Raw genomic sequence first — 26,752 nt, forward strand, 5'->3', positions numbered from 1 at the left:
ACGATATTTATTTTATCCTTTGAGTTGGGTATTATGATTATAGTAATTTTAAGTTGAATTGCATTCAAACGCTATATTCACAAAGAAATTAATTCTTTTAATAGCACATTAGTAAAGTATATTGGTATAATAATTACAATTTAAACAGTTTGAACATTTTTAAAATTGTTGGTCGTACAGAACACCAAAGATACAATGAATCCATTAACAAATCAATATACCCTGGATACTATTTCAATTTTGTTAAGAAAGAAAGAAAAATACATTCGATGAAACTATTACAAAGCGTACAATATTTTTTCACTGTCTTATTTTTTCGTTAGAGAAGATTGTTACGACAAAGAAAGTGTCGAAATATCCAAGCTAATAATCGTCACTGGATCATCCTGTTCACGGTTTTTTTTTTTTATTAAAAATTTGACACGCAACACCTGACACTTCTCGATGCAATTTTATTTAATCGTTACGCTCGGTGGATTTTTATTACGTGTACTTTTTTTTCTTGTTGTTGAGCATATTACGTCCTCGAAATAAGTTTCTTTTAGAATATTTCATTGTTCTTTTTACCACAATATACATACTTAACGTATAATAGTAGCTCGTGTGTACATTACGTATTAAATATATATGTATATATGTATATATGACATACTCAAATGTCATAGTTATATCTCGTATGGTACACATTGACATTTTACCATCAAGATGTTGACAGGTTTTCTTACTTCCATCATTTTTAATATATAGTTTCTATTTCATCGTTTTCCTTCTTTTGTAGCAATTTGCTCGCCTTGGCGTTCGTTTTAACGAACAATTATTGGCTCGAAGTCGACGCCCTATTTTTGAAAAAAGGGCCGATATTTCGTACAAAGATTTAACGAGATTCTCAAAAGACTTAGGAATTTTCAATAACTACCTATTGCATTGTTGCTGCCTGAATATAATTTACGTGGTTTGGTTTCTTTATTTTTCCCACTTTTATCCAGGTTCGTGTTGTTTCGTTCTCTTTGCCTTTGTAACAGCCACAACATCGTCTGCAAACATAACTCATGGTTCCAAACCTCGATTCTCTCATACTTATATTATACAATAAAAATAATCGTTGACATTACAGACATCGTCTGTTACGAAAAGTTGTCAATTTCGAAAACAGTGATTTATTACCGCTTAATATAAATGTCCAGATTTCAAGCTTGAATTTAAAAGTTCTAACCGAATGGAGAAATAGAAATTTCTGAGTTTTCAGATTTTCTCCAAGAATCTCTCCAAGCTGCACGACGTACGTATCAGGCAAGAACATCGATAATCAAAGGAAATAAATAAACTAATTGTCAGGCGTTTCACGTAAGAAGGCCAATCAAACGATACCAGCAAACAGCGTCATATACGCGATTGAAATAGCATAAATACACTCAATTCCCTCCTTACAACCCTTATTTCAACTACCCTTCAGACGACACACTTTCCAACGAAACGTGTGAATCGTTCTTTTTCAAAAGTTTCGTCTCCCCCCCCAAAAATTTTATTTTAAAAGAGAAATGCTATCGTAGGACAGTAGCAAAGACTGGAAACGAATCGTGTTCGTCCAAGAATTTCAATGTGATAGAATCACAAGAATGAACACCGCGCACTTCCGGCTCTTCGTGGCGAAGACAGACAGACCTTGGAAAACGTGGTCGTGGTTAAAAGTTCGTTCATCGAGAGAAAAACGATCGTGATCTCGATATTCTTCATAGGCACTGAACGTTCTTCCCGTGCACCAGACTCGTTTTTTGTATTCTTCGATAATTTCTTCCCTCGTCTTCTTCGGTAATTTCTTCCCTCGTCTTCTTCGATAATTTCTCCCCTCGTGTTTTTCGATCGCTGCTCGAAACGGCTCGGCTTCGAGGGTTTCTCGTATTCGAGGGATGGCCTCGACGAGGCAACGAGGCAACAGCTCGTTGTCCAAAATGGCGAAAGCGAGTTACACCGCTCCCTAAGGACGCTTATGATCGCGCTGACGTGGCTGGGCAATCGTGGCCGCTTCTCTACGATCACAGAACTGTCTCCATCTCGGCGATTTCCGTCCTGGCTGCGTCGTCGTCCGGAATCCTAAATACAATAATCGATTTCATTCGTTAGCTTGTACAAAGACAAAAGAAAAAAGAGATAATTTGGGAGGGATAATTGGGCGAGGAGAAGCCTCCTCGCACGAAAAAAAAAAAAAAGTGGTGTAGAATCGTGGAAAAACAGTGGGAAAATTAAGAGACAATCTTTGTATTGTCTCTTAATTTTTGTATGGTGTATGTAACGATCGAACTTTCAGCGACTATCTGTTTGTCGTAACATAAGCGAAAAGTCCAATAAATTATAGTAAATATTTACGTGGACACTAAGGTAAATGGATATTTGAAAATTTTTGCTTGTTCGACGCTATATAAATTCCCAAATTTCAACTGTCAACTGCAAAACTTTAAAAAAATGAAAATTGTTGAAAATAAAATATTTTGTCGAGGGTGAGAATCTTCTAATACTCTAAATACTTTAAAGTGGAAGATACTTTCATGTACCGCGAACATTGTTATTGATTGTTATAATCACATCGTTATAGTTGAGAAATTGTAAAATAGCAACGATTTGCATAATGCCAAAGAAATAAGAAAGAATTTCTTCAATGACGAAAAATGTAAATTCGATACGAAATAAAAGCGACGAATGAGAGCAGAGTAAGATTTGATCGTAAGTGTCAGCTAGACTGTAGTTGAAAACTTCGTTTGATCACTCGATCGATCAATCTGATACATTTTTCCATCGTTTATACGTCGTCTAAATTCGTAAATTTGATAAAATTTAACAACGATCAGGCGATAAATGATGTAAATGGCGAAATTAACAGAAATGATTTCTTCGCTTCTATTGGAAATCACTTCTGGCCCTTACATCGTCTACCATTTTAACTATTCAATTTTCTAGAAGGTGTTTGGACGAGTTTCCTTTAATCTTTTTTCAATTAACGTGAAATGTTTGGAAAGGACGATGGCAGAGAAGTTTGTGAAAGATACACGTACGTGTTAATTGGGTTTCACCATGTGTGCGTGTATATGTTTATGTGTGTCTGTTTCCGTATTTGATGCTCAGGAACGTGAGGAATTTTCGTCGAAACGAATCGTTGATGTAATCGAAAGTTTCTGCGCAAATATTCCACTGAGACAATCTTTGCTCGACTAGGCACGTTTTGCATTTTTATTGGAAATTTGGCAAATGTTTGAGGAATATGTTGGTGCGCTAAGCTCAGGTGGCGTGAACGCTACACACGCGATAGAGTGAGGCCAATTTCAAGCTAATGTAAAAAGGGTAGCGAGCTTGGTTGCTGAAAAGTGAAGGAATTTGTGAATAATAAAAATTCGTTGAATTTTTCAGACGACGATCTTCTTCGCGTCATATCTTGCACATACGGCGACGATTTTAATTAAAATATAAATTTCATGTAAACTCTCTGAATTAAGTACAAACTTCGTGGCTATTCATCTAAACAAAAACGCGATAAATTATATTAACAAATAGAGATAGAAATTAAGCGTAAACTTACATTCGAAAATCAAATAAACAGGTGAGCTACCTTCATATTTTTTTCAATAACTTTATTAAATTGTAGGAGTAATATATCTTGTGAGAAAGTAATTAACAGATTAAAATATAAATGCAACGACGAGTGTCAGGACAATGATGCAGCAATTATTGGTTTATAATCGAACTTCGTATGAAATATTAATAAAATCGTATCAAATATTAGGTTGTCCGAAAAGCGTCTTTCTTTTACAACAACGCATCTTTATACAAACATAAAACCTAATCTGTCGAACTTTGTGATCTTTATTTTGATAGAACAAAATGAATTATAGGTAATTCGATAAAATAATATAAAACGGAAAATCTTGTGCGTCCATTATTTCCTTATAAAACGAAAGAAACTTTCCGGACGACCTAATGTTACCGTTAGCGAAAGTTTGAATTTCTCGAATTTGAAAAATTTACCTGTAGATCTGTGGAGGCAAAAATTTGTCGCTATACTCCGTGCTGACCACGTGGTTCCTGGTCATGTCCCTAGGCCTGGCAACATCGATGGCGTCGATGAATCTAGATTCAAGAGAATCCCTGTATGATAATTTGGAGAGAAGACTATTTTATTGCCTGAAAACAGATAGGCAAAGAGACGTATACAGAGTGAATCGTCTAATATTAGAATCTGAAGTATTCTCCTGGCCTCGAGCATTTTTAAATAACGTAGCGTATGTTCCTCGACCAAATGCTAGTTTTAATTTTACTGCTTTCTCTTTCCTTTTTCGATAATTCTCCTTCCACGTTTCGTGCTTGGTTTTCAAAGCAAGTATAGAACAGAAAATTAGTTAGGCTTTGACTTAAATCCACGATTCCTCGAAATTAGGTAAAAAATTCGAGGTAAAATGTCGTAAAATGTAGAATCGCGTAATGCCATAGCACGTTTAATTTTAAACTAATATCCGTCGATTTCTCAAATTTTTTAACGATTCTATCGCCGAAAAACAGTCTAGAATTTTCATGCTAAAAGAAACGAAACGGAAGAAGATCCTACTTCTTCTTTTAAATTAAAAGAAGCAGCCTTTTTAATTCCCGTATTCGAAGATCGTATTTTTCAAATATCTTGTGAAAATTTCAGTGTAAAGAATACAACGCCAGTTATAGTGTCGTTACAAGCGCAGTTATGCAGATGTTAGAAGGATACGTTCAACTACATTTCGTCGTTCCTTAGACGAGGAAAGTTTAATTCTCTGGAGGAAAATTTCAGTACTTGCAAGTCATAATTTAACACTTAGCAACAACGTGTATGTGGAATGGGATATCGTACAGAGAAAACGGCACGGTTTATAATAGGAGACTCGCTATAATGCGATTTATAATGCACGAGAGTGATGCGATATTGTTTGTGCCGGAGAAACTATAACAGTTCGTGAAGCAGGTCAATATGAAGAGAAGCGTCGAGTTTCATTGACTTTCCGGACAGCGTAGTGCCACAAATTCGTGGGGAATTTGTGGCGTGAAATTTGGACGCTCTCAAAGGGAAAATCATCCGGGTTCTTTTTCAGTGCAGCAACTTGCATTAATCGAGGCAAGGAGAGTTTGCCGCAGCAATTCGGTGAAATGAGCTTTGAGATTGACCAGAGACACTCCTGTCACGGATGGAAGTTACGCTAATTTCAAACAGAATAAAGGACGCTCGTTTCGTACTCGAATACTTTCAAAAAAGGTATACATTCGCGGGAAGGAACTTCTATGCTTAATTAATTTTACTTCGAAATTGGTTCGATCGAATTTACGTTTGTTAAGTTCAATTTGAGTGGATTTGTGTCACGATAGGTTTACGTAAATTAACTCGTAAAGTCGATGTAATATAATTACTATCGAAACAATTTCTGCAAATTATCGAAAATCACGGGTGTACATTAATGGTATAGAATAGTTTGCGTAATTAACGCTGGAATTATCAACGTCGTCAGCGTATCGAATTTGTAATTTTGGCAATTTAATTTAAGGGACTTTTCTTTGTAAAATATTTCATAAATCGTAACTTTCTTTATACATTGTATAATTTTCTATATAAGTTTCACGTTGATTTCTTTGCGGCAAGTTTTATATACTCTTTTTTATTTAATAGTTGTATAAAAAAGATTGCATATTACCAGTTAAATAAATAGGGAAGTTTTTTTAGCGTAGAATTCGTCGTATAACGACAGGAATGTTTCAATATCAGAATTTTTCAGCCCCGAGAATTTCGCGTTACCAGGGAACGAGTAAAATATCAGATTTCAGATTCCATTCCATTCAGATTCCATTGTTAGACGACTCATTCCGGACAAATCACTCGATCGCCGTACTACATTCTTCTCCCTGAGTTTTCCTAATTTACAGGAATTTCCTCAATCGTAATCGATGGCTCCTTGTACCGTCCACTTAACGCCATCGCGCACGATTTATCGTTCCACTATGCACTCTCGATACAGTCGTCACGGGTCTACCGAAAACTTATCGTTGAACTCGCATGCCATGCTTCCGAGCACATGAAAAGTAGATCGATACGATACGAAAATACGAGTTTACAAAGTGAATAGATAAATGTACAGGAAGATAAAAAAAATAAAAAAAAAAGAAAGGAAGAGTACGAGGCAATAAAAGTAGAGAAGAATAATTCGAATATATGCAGACGTTCTGGACTACCAAGCGAAGCGAATAATCTACTTCTACTCTTATCCTTCAAACTTTTATATCGTTATTATCGATCCTCGCGAAGCTTCGTTCTATTATTTTCTTTTTCCGTCGCGTAAGACTCGTGGTGCACGAAAAAAAACATTATTCGAGTGACCAGAACCGATATCGTTTTATTTTTAAAAGTATTACCAAGTAATATTTTAAGGAATGGTTTAATTGTCCATACAAAGTCGAATGCCAATTTAATCGAAGCTTAAATCGAAGTTCATACGTTCAAATTTAAATTCAAGTTCAAATATTTTGTTTTAGTTAATTTTGTTGTGTTATTCAAGGCGTTGATATGTAACGTTAAAGGGAATGAACGAATCGTCCGTATAAAATTACATTCTAGTTTAATTCAAGTTCAATTTAAATTCAAATCCAAACATTCAAATTTAATTCTAAATCTATATCAGAATTGTACGATTCAAATTTAAATTCAAACTAAACTTCCATTTGTAAATTCGCCAATTAAAAAATCCCGATTTAAATTCAAACTAGAGTGAAACTAGAGACTCGACAGATGCTTACTAACAAGAATCCAAAGCATTCGGTCTCTGTGCCATTGCGTCGCCGTTCAAATCCGATTTCAGCTACGAAAAGAAAAAACAAGAAATACGATAGCCTCCACAACGATATTTTCGAAGAAAAACAAGATGGTTTCCGGACACGGGGATAATGTGGCTCGTTAGCGGAAAAGACACCGGGGAGATCGTACAGAAACAAGCCTCGCGAGATCGATTTTCCTCCCTTTTGTCAACAGTGCACGGATTTATCGACGTTCGAATGGCCATTTCCCGATTCCCTTCTCGTTCTCGCCATTCTTTACTTCGCCAAACGACTACCAAGTCGACCAAACGACCACCACCTAACGACTCATCGATTTTCACGTGCACATCGAAGACAATTTCTACCAAAGCGACGTAGGAACCTTTGCTTTTCGAAAATAAAGCCGGATAGAACGTTAGAGTCGCGGTGGAATACGAAGTAACGTGAGAATGTTCGAGCGGTTCTCGGTCTTGTCGTTGAAATCGACGTCTATTTGTCGCGATAAATGGTAATAAGTGGAAAGCGATATAGCGAGCGATATGGTCTTTAGCGTTAAAGCACCTAGTTAAGCAAGGTCATAGCTCGAGTAGCAAGTAGGATCGTACGCACTGCGCCTCTTAGTTTCGAATCTTCCGTCAACCATTTGAAAATATCCGAGAAAACTGAAATTTTATCTTTGTGTTTTCCTTTGTTCAATTTAAAATACGTAGACATTATGCCGTAACAGGCTGTATAATATATTTCAACGTGTCGTTTTCAAACGTTTCCACGTACTTCGATAACGAGTCATAAAATCGGAGCTTCCGAAATATAAGTCGGAAATAAGATTTTATTTCCAATTTGTAATCAGAATTAAAATTCAGAAGGAGAGTTAGATGGCTCGCGATTGTGAAAATTGACATAGCGAATTTTAGAGCTAATTCCTTTTATCGCGAATGTCGTTACTGTTACGCGAGAGAATTTATTAGCATCGCTAACTTCCGGCCCGTGACTTGTAAAATTTCGTTAACAATTTTTATGGCTGTGATATCGTAAAAGTGGCTGCCCGAGTGAATCGATGATTTATGTACGTTATTGATCCACTATGGTGGTAAATTCTTGAATAACATTTGAAATGAACCGAGTACCAAAATCATCACGAAGAATTTTGTTCGGTAGAGAAATAAACCATAATTCGGAATTAGATGTACAAATTAGAGAAAGTAACGATTATTTAAGATATACGCAATGAAAAAATTGATTCTGAATTGACATCGCACGACCTTGAACGAGGTTCCTGCAACCCTCAATAGGTCTTCGATTCGTTAAATTATCGGAAGCTGCAAACTTCAATTAATAATTGACTTTACGACCTCATCGTATCGTTTCCATTTATTATACAAAGACGTTGCTGTCTGAATGGAACGATTTACAATTTCAAACGTGTCGACGAAATGGTCCCGACCGAAAGACAATATCGTTTCCTGTTAAGCAGAAGTGCCAGATGTCATGCTTGTACCATATGTTACGGTTTCTCTGTTTGCTGTGTGGCGCTCGGTTTACTTTTAAATGGCAAACGCCTCGAAACGACACCAGCTGACGGACAAACAAGCGTGAATTTTTCCGGATATTTGGCAACTGATTCTGCTGCCTCTTGTTTCGCTGCCAAATACCGGCTATCCGTGACCCAGTAAGTACATATCGCGAATCACGTTGCTGGCGGAAGTTAAAGCAGATCCGCTTTGTTGCTGAGATCAGCTATTGCGATTGTTGTTTCTTTGCGATGTAATTTCGAGAACGCGAGGATACACGAAACGAAGGGTTGATTTACAGATCCATCGTGCAAATAGGAATTTTAGAACTCAGTTCCGTATGTTCTTAAAAATATAATAAAGTTGGCTGACGTTCTTTTCGAATAATTTTATTGGATTAACGTAACTCTGTAATAAAAAGAATGTCTTTTTTTTTATTCGACCATATCGAGCGGAATCTTTTTACAACATTACGTTCTATCGAATGTAAAACGAAAAAGGAATATCAAAATGGAAGGATTTGATGGAATGTTAAGAAACCGAGCGCTCTTTGGGGAAATGAAAAATGCTGGAAAATCGTCGTTCGAGAAGTAACTCTATTTCGACGACACATCGGGGAAAAATATTTGCCCTGGTTCCTACGTCACCGAGTATTCTTACGTGTTTTGGGCGTTGCGGACTTACGAATCGAAGTATGGCGGTAGCGGATGCGGAGCTTCCACCGCCAATGACTCCGCTTGTGAATGGCGATCCGAGCTTTGAAAGCATCCTCGCCACCAGCCGAGACTTCCGGTTTTCCTCCTTTAAAAAAGCCGACGTGGATATGTGCCAGGCTTCTTTTCCACCATCGTCCATCGCCACCAACCACCCCTTAATGCGTACTAGCAACACGTCTCAAGCGACAAGAGATCCTTTTATCGTTTCTTTTTATCTGTCTCTCGTCGTGTAATCTGCCTTTGTCAAGCTTTTTTAGGATTTCCTATTTTTCGGTGATTTCAGAAACGCAGAGAACCCCGTGAAAAGCGCTAGAGATATCGAAGTAGAATTCTAAAACGCGGAAAGGAGTATTTGGAAAATGCCGGAGATATTAGAGGAAAGAAACTTCGACGAAATATACGAAATCGTCGTTTGAAGTCTCGCCGACTGTTATTTTCGTTCCATTTTCTTTATTGACAAGAGAGAAATTTCGTATTTCTGTCTCTACGAAAGAACTTGGCAGAAGTCGAAGCAGAGTTCAGTTTACGAAATGTTAATTTTCTTATTTGACTCTCATATTGAGATTACAGTTACATTAGCAAATTTAATATTAGATTCGACTTTAATCATTTCAATTGAAATTTAAATCCAAATTGAAATCGAAAAATGCGAACTTAATTGGAATTCAACGATTCAAATTCCATTCAAATACAAATTAAATCTTCCGCAGGAAAATTAGAATCTCGAAGGCTGAAGCGAAAGGCTTCACCCTTAAATTTCTTTCCCCCGATTTGTAATTCTATCGAATAAATTTAAGAACAACTAACTGAAGGGATAATTATGTAACGTGTCACAGACATCTTACAATCTTTTCAAATTTTTTGAATGCCTATGTCAGGCTTTTTAAAAATTATTAAGCTTCTACAAGGACAATTTAATTTATCTATCATCGTACAAAGATAAGTTTCCCTATGGATGATCGAATTAATTTTAAATATTCGAACTGAAATTCCGATTTGTGAAAACTTGAGCGCAAATTCAAATTTGGATTTCCATCGTCGATTTCGATGTTCAACTGCGATTAAAAAATTCCTTTCTCCATAACAATTCGCGGTTTTTCTTTTCCTTGCTCAGATTATCTAACCCAATATCCGGAGAACCAAATCCCGTTGAAACGCAATTGAGTAGCTGCTGTATTTCCAAAAGGGCATGAAACGAAAGTTGAAAAGTTCGTCATTTATACGGGGTGCGAATATCGCGAGATCCGGATCGGCTGTTCCCAGGAAGTTCGATTAAACAACGTTCGCGATTGGTCCAAACAATGTACCTGGATTCTCTGCAAACACCTGCGGGCTTATCCGAGTCGAAGTTTTCAGTGTAAACTTTTCTAGCTGGAAGCAACGGAAGTTTATTCCGAGATCTCGTGTCGCTGAGAAGTTCTGCTTTCGTACGAGCGACATACGTTCTCGCCTTCTTCTCCTACGTTTTCCTGCCCCATTTTGTTTCCCTCTTCTATCTACCCTTCGTGTCCACGGGCGAAACTCTTAATATCGACGAAAATTCGAAGCCAATTTGCCGTCGAACATATCTCATACGTGATACGGTGAAAACATACAGTCGATCGTAAGTTTAAGATCATCGATTCACGTTACATGTTAGTGTATTATTCTTTAAAGATGTAGAAACCTTCTTACACATTTTCTACAAACCTTGCCTCGTAATCGTAAATCCGAGTCCATTATCCTATTTAGAGATACTTGGGAATAGGACATTTATTTATTGGAAGTAAACTAAAATAGAATTCGGAACGTGAAACTGTTTTCCAAGAATGTATCGTGTATAGTAATATTTCTTGTTTTTCATATTGGAAAAATATTCTTAGATGTTTGAAGTACTGATACGTAGTTATCTTCTTACAATTATTCTATGTATCTATCTTATATATATATGTATAATTTCATCAAATTTAAATGCCGTAACAAATAACTATGTATATCTACCAAATACTCATGCAAACTAAACTTTACAAGTTATACAAGTTCATGTACTAGGTGTCATACCCAAGAACTGTCAAAGTAAATGCTTGCGGTGATCTAATCGTTTCAGTCTATTTTGTTTCAGTGGCGAACCGAAATATCGTAAACCTCTATAAGCTCTTCATTCTGCGACACTAGTGGTATAAGTCAATAATGATCGCCACCGAAGGCATTACGGCTCTTCTTCTTACGTTCTCTAGGGAAACCATTTTACTAAGGGACGAGGTCTTAAACTCACGATCGTCAGTAGCTTCAGGAAATAAAGAATAATCAGAAATGAATGACACGCTCGTGGCGATATCACGACGTTAACGTACTCGTGTGTATATGCGTCCGGATGTATATATACATGAATATTGTACGTTTATACACAATTAATATATATACATCTCACGACTGTATATACGAATGTATATACGTGTTCGTTCGTAGATAAGTGCATGCTGTGCGAGCCAGGCTCCAAGTGACGTCAGAAAGTAATTGAAGATTTAATCTCGATCCGCAGTTTCCGTCGTCCGCGCATTATGTAGGACGTTTTATCGATTAATCGAACGTTAATCGTCCACTAGAGAATCTCGTTCGAGGAATTTTTAAGAGAATTTATATATTTCTATCGTTAAACACTTTATACTATTTTCATATCATTCTATGGACTTATTTTTTTATTTGTCTTCTATCGTCCTTTTGTACGTAGAAATTCCCCTCGGAAAATGTACGTAACGTGGATCGAGATTGAATCCTTGTAAATCTTACGGAGGACAGGTGAAATAACTATGCAGTAACATGCGTAGATCTGTCGTTACGGGTCCACTTCCGCTTTCACGAAATCGTATTTCGGGCAGAAGAGGTGTCGACCTTTAAAGGAAAGCTTTCTAGAACAAAGGTCTGTCGGAATTTGGCGGAGGAGAAAAAAAAAGAGCTGCAGCGCGAGATACTTCGTTTCGAAAGCGAGTGGTGCTTCAAAGGAAGCGAATGTGTATCGAATAGTCTGGATAAAGTTCGTTCACGTGAATTTCTTTTGTCACGGATGGAACGTTTCTTTCCCTTTGCCCTTTGTTTCGAACTTCTTCCTTCAATCATCGAAAGGATCTCAAAGAACGTCGCTATTGTATGAAGGGAATCAATCGTCTTCGTGATTATTTGTTTCCTGCGTACGTATATGTAACGAAATTGTAGGACCATAGACGACGGATGTTTATGCGATTTCATGTATTATCGTATGCCATCGTATGTCATCGATATAAAGCTGAGAATTTTCCTTTCCACGTATGATTTTAATATTTTAACATTTCCAAGTAAAAGCACTTTCTTTTTAAAGCTTAGTAGTATGAACTGTTAAAAGTCAGACATTTCATACATTACATTCTAATACTCTTGGTTGAATACTTCGTACATTTTCATAAACTTTCTTACATTGAAATTTTCCATAAATGCAAAAAACGTACGTAGTTTAATTATTAATTATTACAAGAATTTTACGTTTACGTTATATCTATAACACATAATTGGAACACATAATAAAGAATATATTAGAAGAATTAAAAGAGAAGCAGATAAATATTGTCAAGAAATTTCGACGAATTTAAACACGTTCTTTGAGATCCTCTTGAATGAACTAAGGTCAAGAGTTTTAACTGTAATGCGGACATAATATAAAATCTTCTTATTCGCGGAGTAACGTTAATTCGAATGAATTACGATTATAGCATACTTGGTCTGGGTCGGTTTTATTCCGTGAGCCTCCAGATCCTTTTCCAGCTGTCGTATCTTGATCTTCGCCATGTCTAATTCGTGTTTCACTTTCCACAAATGCGTGTCGCATATGGGATCCCTGCATCTATGGTACCTCAGAATGTCCTGCGCCTCGTAGACTGCTCCGCGGAATGTCAGTGACTTTCCCATGCTCTTTAAAAAATCAATTAGATAGCTTTATATATAAATGTTACACGAAACCTTACACATACATGGTTTCGTACGAATATTTTTAAAACGAGGAAGAAATCGTTGTAGAACGTTGTAGACGTTGTTGATGTAGGAATACGAATGTGACAATTGGACTGTTTTCCTCGCAAAAAGAAGCGACATAAAAATAAAATCGATAGAAATATCAATAATATGGAAATAAAATCGAAGGAATATTCAGTTCGTCGATAAATTTGGAAAGAACTATGACAAACTGTATTTAGGAAAAGCGGTTTACCAAGCTGAAAAGTGCGCAACAACCACCACCGTCACTTCGCGCCAGATGTTGCCTGACATACTTGAAATACAAATGTTCCAGAAGTAGGAAGGCTGCAGCCAGAAGAATTCCCATCATCAATAAGAGAAACGCGGACAAGAACTGTTCCAGCGCCAAGGGATCGCTACTTTTTTGTACCTCTTTGCCTGGCTTGCAGGTACCTGTCATCCAGTACCGTCTCAGACGCTCCAAGTCTCCTGGAATTTCAATGTTCTTCTTTTATGATAGAAAATGTACAGAAATTGTGAGAAATATTTATTCTAATCTTAACACGTTCAGCTTTCAGCATATTAATTCCAAATTCACCTTATAAGAACATTTATTTGAATTATTTTGTTATAATTTGGTTATTCATTGTTAATCTTAGGTAGGTCTAATCTTAGGTAAAGAAATCAAAGTAAGAAAAGACGAATTGCGTGAATTGAATTATAAAAAGAAAGCATCGTGCACATTTCTATAATAGTAACATTATTCAATATTTCTCTAACATAAGCTTTCGCTAATACTAATAATTTAACGTATCATTTGATTAATAATTAACAATCATACGCGTCATTTGCGACAAAGCAAAATTTTATCAGTCGTAAAAATGACAGTTTTCTCTTCCAGGGTTAAATGCCCAAATATTATACGGATGTGTGAGACTAGAAAATATACAAAATAATAAAATACACTGCAATTTCTTGAAAATGTTCTGTGTCAATTACCGAATGGAATCTATGTACGTATTTAAATAATTTGTTATTTAATTGCAGACGATAAGTGAGCAGATGCCGATACCGTTGTCTCTGTAGTCGAGCAGGCGCTTGTTGAACATCTGCAGATACTTGGAATTCCTTGAAAACGCGAGACCGTACCCGGTCATTGCGTACCAAGATCCCACAGTTAGCAATCGGCAGTCCTCGTCTTGCGCTACCAGATAGTCCAAGACCGTTCCGTCGTAAATAAACGCGTCCATTTCTCTGTTGCAGAAGGAAACGATGTCACTGAGAAAATTGAAAAACGAGGAGCGAAACTTTAAACTAAGCGAACGAATGGCACGATAGATCGTTCGAGTCGAACCTTTAAACTTATTTCTTTCACGTAGAATGATCTTCCACTCTTATCTCAATTACATTGCTGCAACTTTTTCTATCGAAGAACAAGGGGAAATTCTTTTATAGGAAATTTCCTTGATTTATCTTATCGATCGTCGTTCCGAAACGTTGATATCGACACCGAACGATTTAGGTTAGTTATAAATTTCAATATACTTTGATAATCGAAACAAGGAAAGTTCTTTACAAAAGATTGATTATCTTGGATCGAGCAGATAGTGATTGAACAGGGAGGAAATTTCTATGATAACCAGGTTACTTAAGAAACTTTACATTGTTTGGCGAGTAGATAATAAGGAAATAAACGGAATTCTTGTACAAACTCTGAGAAAGTTAACCGAGACCCTCAAATAACAATGAAATTTAAAGCAATGTCCAACGCCCAACGTTTCATCCAATATTGTAAATTCGTTTAATCGAAATTTTACTAAAAAGTGAACTCTCCGCGTAACATTCTAAATTTAGCTAAAAGCTCATCCTATGACCTTCCGTTAGAAAAATCCCCCTCTTTTACATCTGCGCCATAATTTACATCGAACACTCCACCTTTTGCTTCCCAAAGCTGCCAACGCCATTTACAGACCAGCAAAGTGGCAAGGTGGGAACTAGTTCACAGAGATTAAACAAGCAACTTCGCTCAGAAGCTTCGATAACGAACCACGTATATATAATGCGTGCACATTTAGCGCGATTAAGGGATCAAGTTCTAATTTGAGGACCAGCGAATTCAACAAACTAATACGTTATGAGGTGTCGTGTCTGTCCTTGGTTATTTCTTTTTTATGTGAACTGGAGACTGGTATGCTTTCCGGTCTCTGTAAATTTTCTTCTACAAACATAAATACACGATGAACGTACTAAGAAGTGTACTGCAGGTGTATCGTAGTGAATCTGACATTTAAAAGTTGAAATCAATTGGATATGCCCTAGCTCGGCTGTGCCATTGGAAACCATTTTTAAAATACTCTTTGAGAATACCGAGTTTACAGCACATTTTCGTTTATCAAGCGTGAAAAGAACTACAAATTTTACAGAAACTAATGATTTTTATAAATATACTGTAGTATCGTGGACGAGGGGCCTAGGGGGTGTCGTGCGAATTGTAAACGAGCGGTTGCTGAGCGCGTGCATGATGGGGCTTAAACAAAAGATATCAGACGAAAGACCATGGCTTGCTAAGAGGCATAAACGAATTAACGGCAGTATGAGTTGAGAAGCCAGAGAGTGCGGATTGCGTTGTCGAGATAGTGTTGTTAGCGTTGTTGAGACTGAAGTTGTGTTGACGAGAGTTGTTAATTAATTATAATACGTTGTTACGATTAGTTCACGTTAAATAACCATTGTTTTCTGTTTAATCCATTTATTATTAATAAACTAATTATTATTATATTTACGATACTACAGTACCTAAGTAGAGAATTGTTTTACCTATTAATTATTAGTAGGTATATATTATATTTTACACATTCTATGCATCTTCGCATCTTGAAATTTCTCATAAATACATAAAAATTGTACTAATAATAAATCTGTTCTATAGATGCACGAAATCTCCGTACTAAAACTTCAAAAATACCTTTTGCGATTGAATTATATGGGAAATTTTATTATAAACTTTGTCGGCGAAGACCTCATGCTTTTTTTATAAATTTCGGGACGAAACAACGTCATTTAATCGGTCTTACCCGCTGATAACCGCCTCGATTCCTTCAGCCACGCTGCTTTTGTTGAATTTCTTCATGTACGCGTGCATCTCCTTGAAATATTTTGCCAAAGTGCTGTCAGTGTGGCTCCAAGGTATGGTACCAAACTTGAACATAGGCTTGTGGGACCATGGCTTGGCCAAACGATGATCGTCAACACCGGTGAACTCGTGGAACTCCTCCCTCGTGATCATGAAGGCGGCCAGGTTGGCAGTGTAAATGGCGAGGAACACCACGGCGAACAGCGCCCACACGTTCGTCATGAATCTGAGTTTACAAGAATGTCGTTAAACGTTGGCGAAGCGATATACATTCGATCGATAATTGCGAAAAGACTTTTAGCTCTGCTACGTCGTTTAACTTGTCTTGGGTTCGATCGCACTCTCAGCTTTCCTAAAAGATCTTTCGATTTTATGCTAAGCGGGTTTTCTTTACTCAATTTGATACTGAATGGTTCGTTTCTTCCCCTTTTTCAAAATTAGAAGCGCTTGTGAAGTAAATCAAAACGCCATTGACGAACTCTTGGAAACTGTAACAGCATAGAAAAAAAAAGCTGACAATCTGAATGAAAAAATTAAATTCCTCGATATCTGAAAAATGTTTGTATCTTTGGACGAATGGAAAAAGGAACGAACAATTTTTTTAATTAGAATTAAGAAAAATTTGCATATTTCATATCAAAATTTAGTACGATTTTAGAGAAAAAATTAATCGTCCGTTTACTTGTAAGAAGAACCTGCGATAAGTACAAGAATTTAAATTTTTTGTCGAATTAAAATTAAATATCTAGAGAATAGAGAACTTTAGAAAGAGTTCGATTGGTATAGGAAGAAAGTTATTAATTACATAAGATTTATTTGTCATCAGAGGTATAGAAATTCGAGGACTCTAAGGTTCCACTCACAGTTGCGTTATCTGTAATTCTAAGTTTTCACTAGTAAGACTTTTATTGGATTTAGTGAATTTTTACTATTTCAGTGTGCCGTAATTTAACACATAGGCTGATGTTTGCGTCCATTTTACGTAGCTCACATTTTGCTTTGTATTTTACGATAGCATAATTTAGAAGCCTTAGATTTTACGGTATTAACAGGTAACATCACTCGAGGATTCTATTTGCGAGCTCACCAGATTCGTTTCACTTACTCTGCTACATAATATTTTCAACGCTATTACATCGTTTTCCTTCGTTTTGAAAATGCAGCTGGTTCATCGAGTAACAAAATATTTTGCAGTCAAATTATGAAAGTTTTCGAAAATGGCGCACGCACAGAATAATTCAATGAATAAGACGAAATTAAATCCAACGTGTGCTCGAGAAATAAAATGTTCATTTTTCGTGGCGAACACTGTGGTTGAATACAATTTCTTGGCACGGTATATGCCGCTGATATTTCGCCCGAATCTTTATGATTTAAACCATTTCTGCCTGCATCCTCTACACGCCAATTATGGTACTTCGCAACTATCATGTAGCTATGAAACGTCACATTGCCGTGTAAAGTTTAATTGATGTGACTATAGTGTCTTTTTCTTCTATGAACGCGTTTAAATCGATTCTTAATTCTTTTTTGAAGTCTCTCTTAGCTTTCAACTTTTCTGAATTACAACGAATCGGTTTTCAAATTCCTATATCATTTAATTCTCTACAGATTTAACGTACAGAATGATTAAAACAGAGGATACGATTTTAAGAGTTTCAATTATGTGGTTAATTAATTTTAAATTATTATATACGTTCAAATTATTAAAGATCGGAGATAATAAATTCGACTTTAAATACTTCGATCGCATACTCTACTAAGAATCTTCGAGCTTTAATTAGTCGCACATTATTCTCGAGATACAAAGAGGGAGAAGAGAAAACAGAGAAGACGAAATAAAGACGGTTCATGTAAATTCGACGATGATATGCGCGTTTGTCGAACGTCCTTGTGATCCCTTTGATCCTTCTCTTCATCCCTTTTTCAATGCAGAGAAAACATGTTAATAGATTTTATGAGTTCTCTCTTTCTACCGTGCTTTTCGGAGAATATGATTTACGTGCGAGGATTCTAATTGTCGATAGAAATTGTTTTACCGACCTGGCTGTGAATCCCCTGGGAGAATCAATATGGACGGCTGCCTGAAATAATACGGCCCAGACCAGCCAGTACGTCCGACAGAAGGAGAACCGATGATTGGGCGATGGATTCTTCTGCAACCAGCATAAATCAGCCGCGTTCGAACTCATTTCGTATCGTTTGTACAACCAATACAGCGACAACGTTGCAATAATAAGAAAATGTTCTAATCTACGGTGTAGGATTGGTCTGCGTTAGATTTTAGACAAAATGGTGCAAGAATTCAGTGAGAAGGTTAAACAAAAGCGAGTGATAGGAAGATATTGTGTTAGAATGCATTGCGAATATTTGTGAAGATATCCGATAGATAGATGTCGTGTTCGATGCTAGAAAATTAATGAAAGTTGCGGATGGATCGCTAGATCTTAGAAGTAGCATTCAACGTTGTGCCAGTGAAATGATCTATAATATTTATGTTTCATATTTCTTCGTGCAATTTGTTTGATTAATATCTTAAAGATACTTAATTTTATTAAATAACAATACGACGTGGAGAAAACATGAATTAATTTTGAAGATTTTATGGAAACATAATTAGAAATGAATTCTAAGGATTGGAAATAATTTCTGATAACGAGAAAGAAAAGGCGAGAAGCTTAAAATTTTGAAGAAAAGATGGATAGATATAACGTGAATCAGCTTTGAAAATTATGGAGAAACAGGTTTCAAAATGCTTCCTAGGAATTAAAAATAGTTCACAGCAGAAGGATATAGGAAACTTTAAATCTCTGTGAAAGAGATTAAAGAAAATATAAATCACCCTTGACAATTACATAGAATCAAATTTAGCAATGAATCTTAGGAAGTAGAAATAATTCAAAAAATAATTCACAAAATACAAAGTGTCCTTCTTTATTTCTCTTCGCTAAATAAAAATTGTATTCTCTTATTGCAGACAAAATATTTCCAATTACGTTCGTAAATGTCAAATGATATGGACGCTTTAAATTGTAGATTTTATTGACAAGTAAAATGAGACAAAGATGTTTTCCGAATAAAGAAAAAGGGGAAACTGCGTGGCATTTGTATCATCAGGAAAGTACGTGGGAAGATTGTTCTCCCACGATCAATCTCTTTTTCTTGTGTCACAGGGATGGAGTGTCGTTAAGATTAATGGTATTGTCCGGTATAGTAATTTGCTCTATAAGGATTTCGTGCTCTGAAGGCGAGAAAACATACATAGCTAATAAGAAGCGAAATTAATAGTACCAGTTTCTGCGCAGCGTCTGAAGGGTTTACCTTCATGTTGAAACCTGATGGTGACAACCATTCGAATAGCAGTATCATAATCGTGGCCGCGTGTATGGCGACGATGCCGACTAACATCCAAGAGGCGGTGTCGAATGGTTCTGAAAACCATAATAAATAATATAATTATAATAATAATAAAATTGTTTCGTATTACGTGGAATGTATCGATCATATTTATTCTATGTGTAAGATCATATTTTGTATTAATGTGTGTATTAGTGCACGTCCAATAGACTTTGGAATTTCTTATTTGCTAAAAATGAAAAGTATTGTTACTTTGATAGGGAAACACACTTTGCTAATTAAAAACATTTGTGGCAATTACTTTATAAAATATGTATATTTATATTAAATACTAGAATATATTAAGCTATGCTAAATATTATGTTAAATGTTCTATTAAATATGTATATTTATAAGAAGCCATAGAAGGATCGATTAAAAATTAAAATACATTTCTGGTTCTGTTGAATAAAACGAGATCGAGTAATAAACAGGTATACGTTTTAGATGATTTCGAAGAATATATAGTATAATAGTGTTACTTATGTTAACTATATCGAATAAATTTAATAAAGGAGAGATTGATAGAGTTTTAAATAATTCGCGAGATTTAGTTTTATCGCATTTAAATAAACTGAGAACGATAAATAAAACCATTGATGTCATATGTGTATATGTTGAATTTTATGTAAATTATAGAATCGTAGGGCATACGAGTTAATAAGATTGAATGAAAAAATATTTTCTCTTCCAATCATTAACAAATTGGTTGTTAAGTAATTTGATTGAAATTTGGAAAGATCTGTTAATCCTGTTTCGCAGAACAATACTATTGTAAATATCTTTGAGAACTACCCTCTTCTGAGTGAGTAACGTAGTTATTTCCTAGAATTGATCGACCTTTACTGCTGTTTATCTAGAATTTACTCTCTTTTCCTCAATAGCATCTGTACTAAACTTCCGAAATTTTAGAACAGGATGATCGTAAAACATTCGAAGCAATTTTATTGAAAGCTCTGACTGAACAACGTAATTCAATCATAGTTACAATGAAACTTTGCTTTTGATAATTCCATGAATATTTTTTATTTAGTGATAATATATTTTATATTATTTATATTTACATATTAGATGTTATTTCTTGCAGGAAACATTCAATCGTATTTGTGTAAAATTCAATGTGTTTACAATAATATACGATTAATTACTAGTATAAAAAATTAATTATCTATCATTTTTCTATGTTAATTTTTGATACATATTATTTAGGATCCGAGGAGATTTCTTTATGAACCATTTAACGTTTAATGAGATCTTTATGGCCACTTACCAAGGAAGGCAGTGGGAGATATTATACCAGTCCTCTTAGCCACAACAATGGCGATACCAGTCTCCATGTACGGTACCGTGAAATCAACCACGGCTTCTCTTTCAGAATTAATCATCAAAGATGTCATTACCATGTCCGTTTTCCGATTCACCAGATCAGCTATCAAACCGTTCCATTTTCCATTCTACGAACAGAACAACGGACATTAAACTTCGTGTAATTGCAAATTATAAATTCCATCGCATAATTTTAATATTCCAGCAGAAACTATCGCACTGTAAGAAAATTCCATTAACAATTTGACGCCATAATATACCAATTGACGTTGCAACTTAAAACTCATCTATGGAAAACGTTAGTTGACGTTCTAATGTAATATATATGTACACAGAGAAATTCCACAAATGTAATATTCTAGACTGTATATTCTTTTTTTATTTATTTAATTTGTACTTTACAATCTGTCCAGCTGGACATTTGGTAAATTTTTCTAACTAGACTATATATAGCATTATATACATAACAATGAAACTGTCAGTGAATAAAATATGAAATATCAAAGGAATAAAATGTATGAAGAGTTGCACAATGCAGAGGACAGAACAAGCTTTTGCGCATACACGTTGCAAAGAAAATATCCAAATCCTCAAAAATGTACGCAATTATTGTAAATCTATAAAATCAAATATAGAACGTATAAAGTTGATAAAAAAAATAACGTATCAAATCTCGAAGAAACATTACGAATTGACCGTTTTGATCATTTCGATAGGTCTAGTGTTATAATCATTTTGTAATTAGTGAAAAGGCTTTGTCGATAAAATGTCGATAAATAGCGGTTATAAATATGCACGAAGGTTACATTTTTGAAGTATGTTTCGCCTAGGACCCATAATTATCCGCACGCAAACGCAGTCATATTTAAATAAACACAATGAAAGAGCCACGCTAACTCGAGGACACTTTGTCCTCGATACATCTCAATTGTTTCGTGCCCGTTGCAGATTCTGGATTAATGAACAGAGTTGGAATTACGCGCGAAATTAATCTATACAGTCGTTCCATCGATACTGTCGTCAAGTATTAAATCCTGAACGCTCGGATTAAACGAGATCCGCTGTGTTAACCCGATCCAACTTTAAAGACGTTCCATTTACTACTTCCACGATTATTGAAACTAATTCCTTGCTATTCATTGGGATTAAGATTTCATAATTGACTGATAGACACTGATCTATTAAATCTTATCTGGATCTTCGACAAAAGCACTTTTCATTAGAAAATTAATTTCCTAATCGAACGAACAAAGATCTAAAGCGGAATGTCGCGCTGGGGCTAATCGAACGTTCCTTTCGTCCTTGAAAGCTGTTAAGTTGAAAAATGTTAAATGTACATTTTATGTCGTGTATATTTTGAATATCGCTTGTATGGTACGTGTATTTTTGTAAAATTTGTAAATTAACCGAGTCACGAGTGGACTGTGGTAGGTTATATATAGGTTTTAGGGATATTGGAACACGTATACAAATATTTGGAACGTATACGAGTTATATGAAAGTCGTTGTATAAATAAAACAAATATCAAACTTTATTAAAGTGGAATAAAACGATATTTAATTGTGAAGTAAAAAATTGGTTTTCTCACCGTCCATATTTCTAATCGTTTTGATTAAATCCAGTTTATTACGAAACAATAAGTCTATTATTTTACTTAACTATTAACGTTCTATGCAATCTTAGAAAATATTCTATTTGTATTTCAATTTCTTATATCTTCAGTAGAATATCTGTAAATAATTTACAGTTTTCACGCTCGCAAGAATCTATTTATAATTAATAATTTTCCATAAATATATATATGTCTATACACTCATATTATTTTATATTTTCTATCTCCTCTGTATCTAAAAATATCTTTTACGTTTTTTTATATATCCTATAAGTATCGCGAGGATTCATTTTATCGGAAATGCTCAATAATAATTGTTAGCTGGATAAAATTCGTTATAACCAACCTCTAGCGTGCCCCATTTCCCATCTTCGACTCTAACAAGCTCATAAGTGAAGCCGATTTCCTCGGAGAACTTTTGAAGCAGGTCGATGCAGAATCCGCTGCAGCACTGATAAAAGCTCTCATTCTTCTGTGCCGCTTGAACGTCCATCCTGAAAAACGGCGTACACCAGTAACATCGTCGTTCACTTGCTCGCAGCCATGTTTTATTTCTCTACCCTTCCATGGACGTTGGAACGATCGTTCTTCGATCATCCCTATGATAAAATACTTTGTCCAGAATCTTGAGATAGAACGACAAAGAGGAGATCAGTTTTTCGTATTAGGTTGTCGTGATTAATGGATGGAATAACTTACGTTGTAATTATTTTCTGACAGTTCGTTTTTCGTTTGCAAGACGACGAAAGATTCTATTGATCAGAGCGATTTAAACGAAAGATATTTATTTTAAAAGATAGCGAGAAAAAGAGAGAGAAAGAGAAACTGGATACTATAGTTTCTTTTAGATTCTTAGATTCTTCTTATGGAGTTTCTTGTGATATTATAAAATATAAAATATAGCTATATTAAATTTGTAGTTACACGGAATGTGTCGTAACTAATGGAGGTCATTTTAATGATAAATACCGGATATAAAAATGATAGAAATAGAAATCATATAGAGTTTTGTTCTGTTCGATATCTTCTTCGAGGTACAGCGCTGCTGTAATGTGTGGTTTACATGTATAGGTATTATTGAAAAAAGATAATATTTGATTTAAACGTAAGCTGCAGCTATCATATTAAACATTCCAAGCATTTTTCCAATACCACTAACAAAGAGTTTAATAGAACTGTTTCGTATTGTTATTAAGAATAACTATGCTTGCATACGTATATACGTAGGATTACAAGTAAAATGAATGTATTTCGGTATTTTTGTATCTTTCCATTGTTTACCTATTAGTAAAATAATTAAAGAAGAACTTTTGCGCTAACGATCGAGGAATTAAATTTGGGAAACAGGTTAAACGAAGATTCGGTTAATAATTCCAAATTCGAGAAAATCGAGTATGAGAATAAGGGAAGACGTTAACGTAGCGTAAGATGACTTTACAGAAGTTTCATAATGTTCCTGAAATTTCTCAATCTCTGTTTATACCACGAAACAACCGGATTAACGTCGCTTCTGGCTAAGTCGTGCAATCTGGCTGAATACGAGTCGGATGGTTTACCCTGGTCACATCTGCACGTGACAAACCCGATGCTCTTCGTGTATTGTTTCCGCAGCTGGTGAATAACACTCGTTTTACGTGTTCTATGGAATACGCATTGTTTGGCCAATCGACTGCAAGCTGTACCTATATTTTAGGCGGCAGCATTCGGAAAACAATTATCGAATCTCTGGTACGAAATACGGAGAAATTAGAACTAACTTACAGTGGAAAGAACAAAGCGAACAGTACAGAATAGTCTGAATTTTTCTATTTCTCTTCTCGCTTGTATTATCTTTACAAATGTTTCTTAAATTACCAAAACAAAAATTCAATTTTTTTTTTTAGAAATAAAACCTCAAGTTTCATTTTTTACGAAAAAAAATATCCTATCTATGTTTTCGAAAGATCGGAAGAAAAATGATCGGTTATAGAACGTTCTATTAAAAATTGAGAAACGAATATTTTCCATATTCTTAATTAAGTTAGTTACGAAATCAAACAATAAATTTAAGAGACCACGTTTTCACCAATATTCCTGAAACATTGCGCGATGACTAAACTTCCTCGCCCTTACAGACGATTAACCCGACCACGGTAGCAATCATTATCGGCTGTCTATCATTTCAAGTTTTCCTCACAAAACGAACGTCAATATCGCGTCCATCAAAATTTCCAATTTACGAACGTCATTTAAACGTCCGATAGAAAATCTCAATAGCCAGTAGCTAACGCGTGAAACAGGGACGCATCGATCGTTAGGCGATGGTCGTTAATCGTAAGACGTCCTTGGGACGTGAATACATCTTAATCGCGTCGGCATAATGGTCGTAATTGTCGAATAAATTTGCCAGCAAATGGGCATTAATGATAGACGCGTTAGACAAACGAAGAAGCAACGCATGCCTCCGGGAATATTATGCAGGAATTTAACCGGACTGACGAGGGTACAGCTTGTAGGATGCTGCAATAACTGGGACTGAACATAGTTTGCCCTTGTGTCAACCAGTCTGAACGGAGATCCGTGACTCGTGTTTTGCGAGACGCGTAAACAAGTAATATTAGGCATATACGCACAAAGTGTACAATATCAGCATTGTAATGGCATCTGGGGGTCTGTTTTTGTTATTAAATGATTAGAGTCGCTATGGATCGTTTACTTGCACGTAACAGAGACTTTTTAAGTCCATTGGATTGTCGAGAGAAGTTTATTAAACTCTTCAAGTACACGATGTGTATAATACATCATAATAGTATTCGGGTTGGTCTTTGTTATTAAATAATTAGAATTGCTATGAACAGTTTGCTTACGTATAGTGCAGCTTCTTCGATGTAACGATTTGTCAGAAAGAATTTCTGAAATTTATCGAGGCAAGTGTACTTTGTACAGTTTATTAAGATAAATATTTCGTGGGATATAAAACTGAGAAGTCGCGATGTTCTTTCATCGTTGTGTCATACTTCCGAGTACCTTTACATGATGAAATTTAGTCAGCAAGAAGATTGTAGAAGTATCTTACTTTGAACGTTGCGCAATAAAAACAGCATATCAAATAGCGAAGAACTTGCGACGATATTATTTTATGAAAATCTAAGGGGAATATCGTGTATCCAAAGAACTTTTCGAACCAATCTTGTCCCGTGTGATATTCTCAATTTCGAGCATCCAATATCATGTTATGGAAGATGCTGAAATCGAATATCCTGACAGACACAATTAATTATTATTTTCATGCAACATTGGAACTGATTTACGTAAGATACTGCAAGATTGTATAAATTTTGTTTCGAAGCATTCAAGAGAAGAGATAATTAGGCAATAAAGTAGAACAATAGTGGAAATTATATTAGATTTAACAAAAATAACGCGATCGTTCAAATTTTCGTATAATAATTCTTAGCTTTAAAACCAATATCGGTGACGTTAAGACATTAGTAAAAAGCTGTAGAATTAAATAGTCCCATTTTAATCATTTCAGTCTTTGCATTTTAATCATTTAACTTTTTTACAGTTAATGAGATTAGAAATATCTTGAATAGCGAGAGTACAAGAGCCATACTGGACATACCAATTGTTCCAGTTTATTTTATCAATTAAGTTCCTTGATGATATAATATTCACCTCGATTAATATGGTTTCCCTGCACGAACGAATAACTGCGGTAAATTTCGACAGCAAAGTCAGCAGACCCAGCACTATTGCTATTCTCTATGGCCATTCTCACGATAATAACCTTGCGTTTATTTTACATTTTCGTGATGCATGTACCTATGTATATCTACTAACTAAGGATGAGAACTACCATAGAAACATCGACTTCCTCCGAACTACAAGATATCCAGTAACGTTCGGCTATATCTCGCGACTTTCTTGGCCCACCGGTCGTAAAATCTTACGTAACGCAAATGTATATCGACGCGTGTACGTTAGGCGTACTGACAGCAGTTAAAGCCTGGTAGAAGTGGAAGTTTATACGTAAACGTCCATACGTCGAATCCCTTATGCACCAGCCCGTGTAGCTTCGTTCGCGCCCTTAAAAGTTTATGGCATTCTTAAGGGGTTGTTAAACTTTCGACGACGTTCGAAGTGAATTGGTACCTTTCGAAAACGCAGTCAGCTACGTGCTGTCGTTAGAACCACTAGAAAATGATAGATTTTTACTGTTCATGTTCGCGTACTTAACCCCTTAACCTACGATTTACGTTTGAGAATTTTGAGCCGATAACGTAAACAAGCTATTATACAGGG

General features: G+C 35.5%; 1 protein-coding gene across 8 annotated transcripts in view; it reads right to left on the reverse strand.

The window, feature by feature from the left end:
* Nucleotides 1-1,775: 1,775 nt before the first annotated feature.
* LOC117210107 (glutamate receptor ionotropic, NMDA 2B) overlaps nt 1,776-26,752 on the reverse strand; it is a 314,001-nt gene continuing 289,024 nt past the window's right edge. For 3 of the 8 annotated variants that reach the window (XM_033452778.1, XM_033452779.1, XM_033452784.1), the window contains 11 exons: nt 22,815-22,962; nt 20,800-20,983; nt 19,425-19,564; nt 18,177-18,289; nt 16,075-16,359; nt 14,073-14,254; nt 13,254-13,489; nt 12,765-12,958; nt 9,006-9,122; nt 4,015-4,134; nt 1,776-2,091 (listed from right to left, as the gene is read on the reverse strand). In XM_033452778.1, coding sequence (XP_033308669.1) covers nt 2,034-2,091; nt 4,015-4,134; nt 9,006-9,122; nt 12,765-12,958; nt 13,254-13,489; nt 14,073-14,254; nt 16,075-16,359; nt 18,177-18,289; nt 19,425-19,564; nt 20,800-20,983; nt 22,815-22,962 — 1,777 coding nt within the window. In that variant the 3' untranslated portion in view covers nt 1,776-2,033. The remainder of the gene's footprint in view (nt 2,092-4,014; nt 4,135-9,005; nt 9,123-12,764; nt 12,959-13,253; nt 13,490-14,072; nt 14,255-16,074; nt 16,360-18,176; nt 18,290-19,424; nt 19,565-20,799; nt 20,984-22,814; nt 22,963-26,752) is intronic. The other 5 variants (XM_033452781.1, XM_033452780.1, XM_033452782.1 and 2 more) reach the window with 5 other exon arrangements.

This window comes from Bombus bifarius, unplaced genomic scaffold (assembly GCF_011952205.1).
Source record: "Bombus bifarius isolate JDL3187 unplaced genomic scaffold, Bbif_JDL3187 scf7180000008199, whole genome shotgun sequence".
In the NCBI taxonomy this organism is placed as follows: domain Eukaryota; kingdom Metazoa; phylum Arthropoda; class Insecta; order Hymenoptera; family Apidae; genus Bombus; species Bombus bifarius.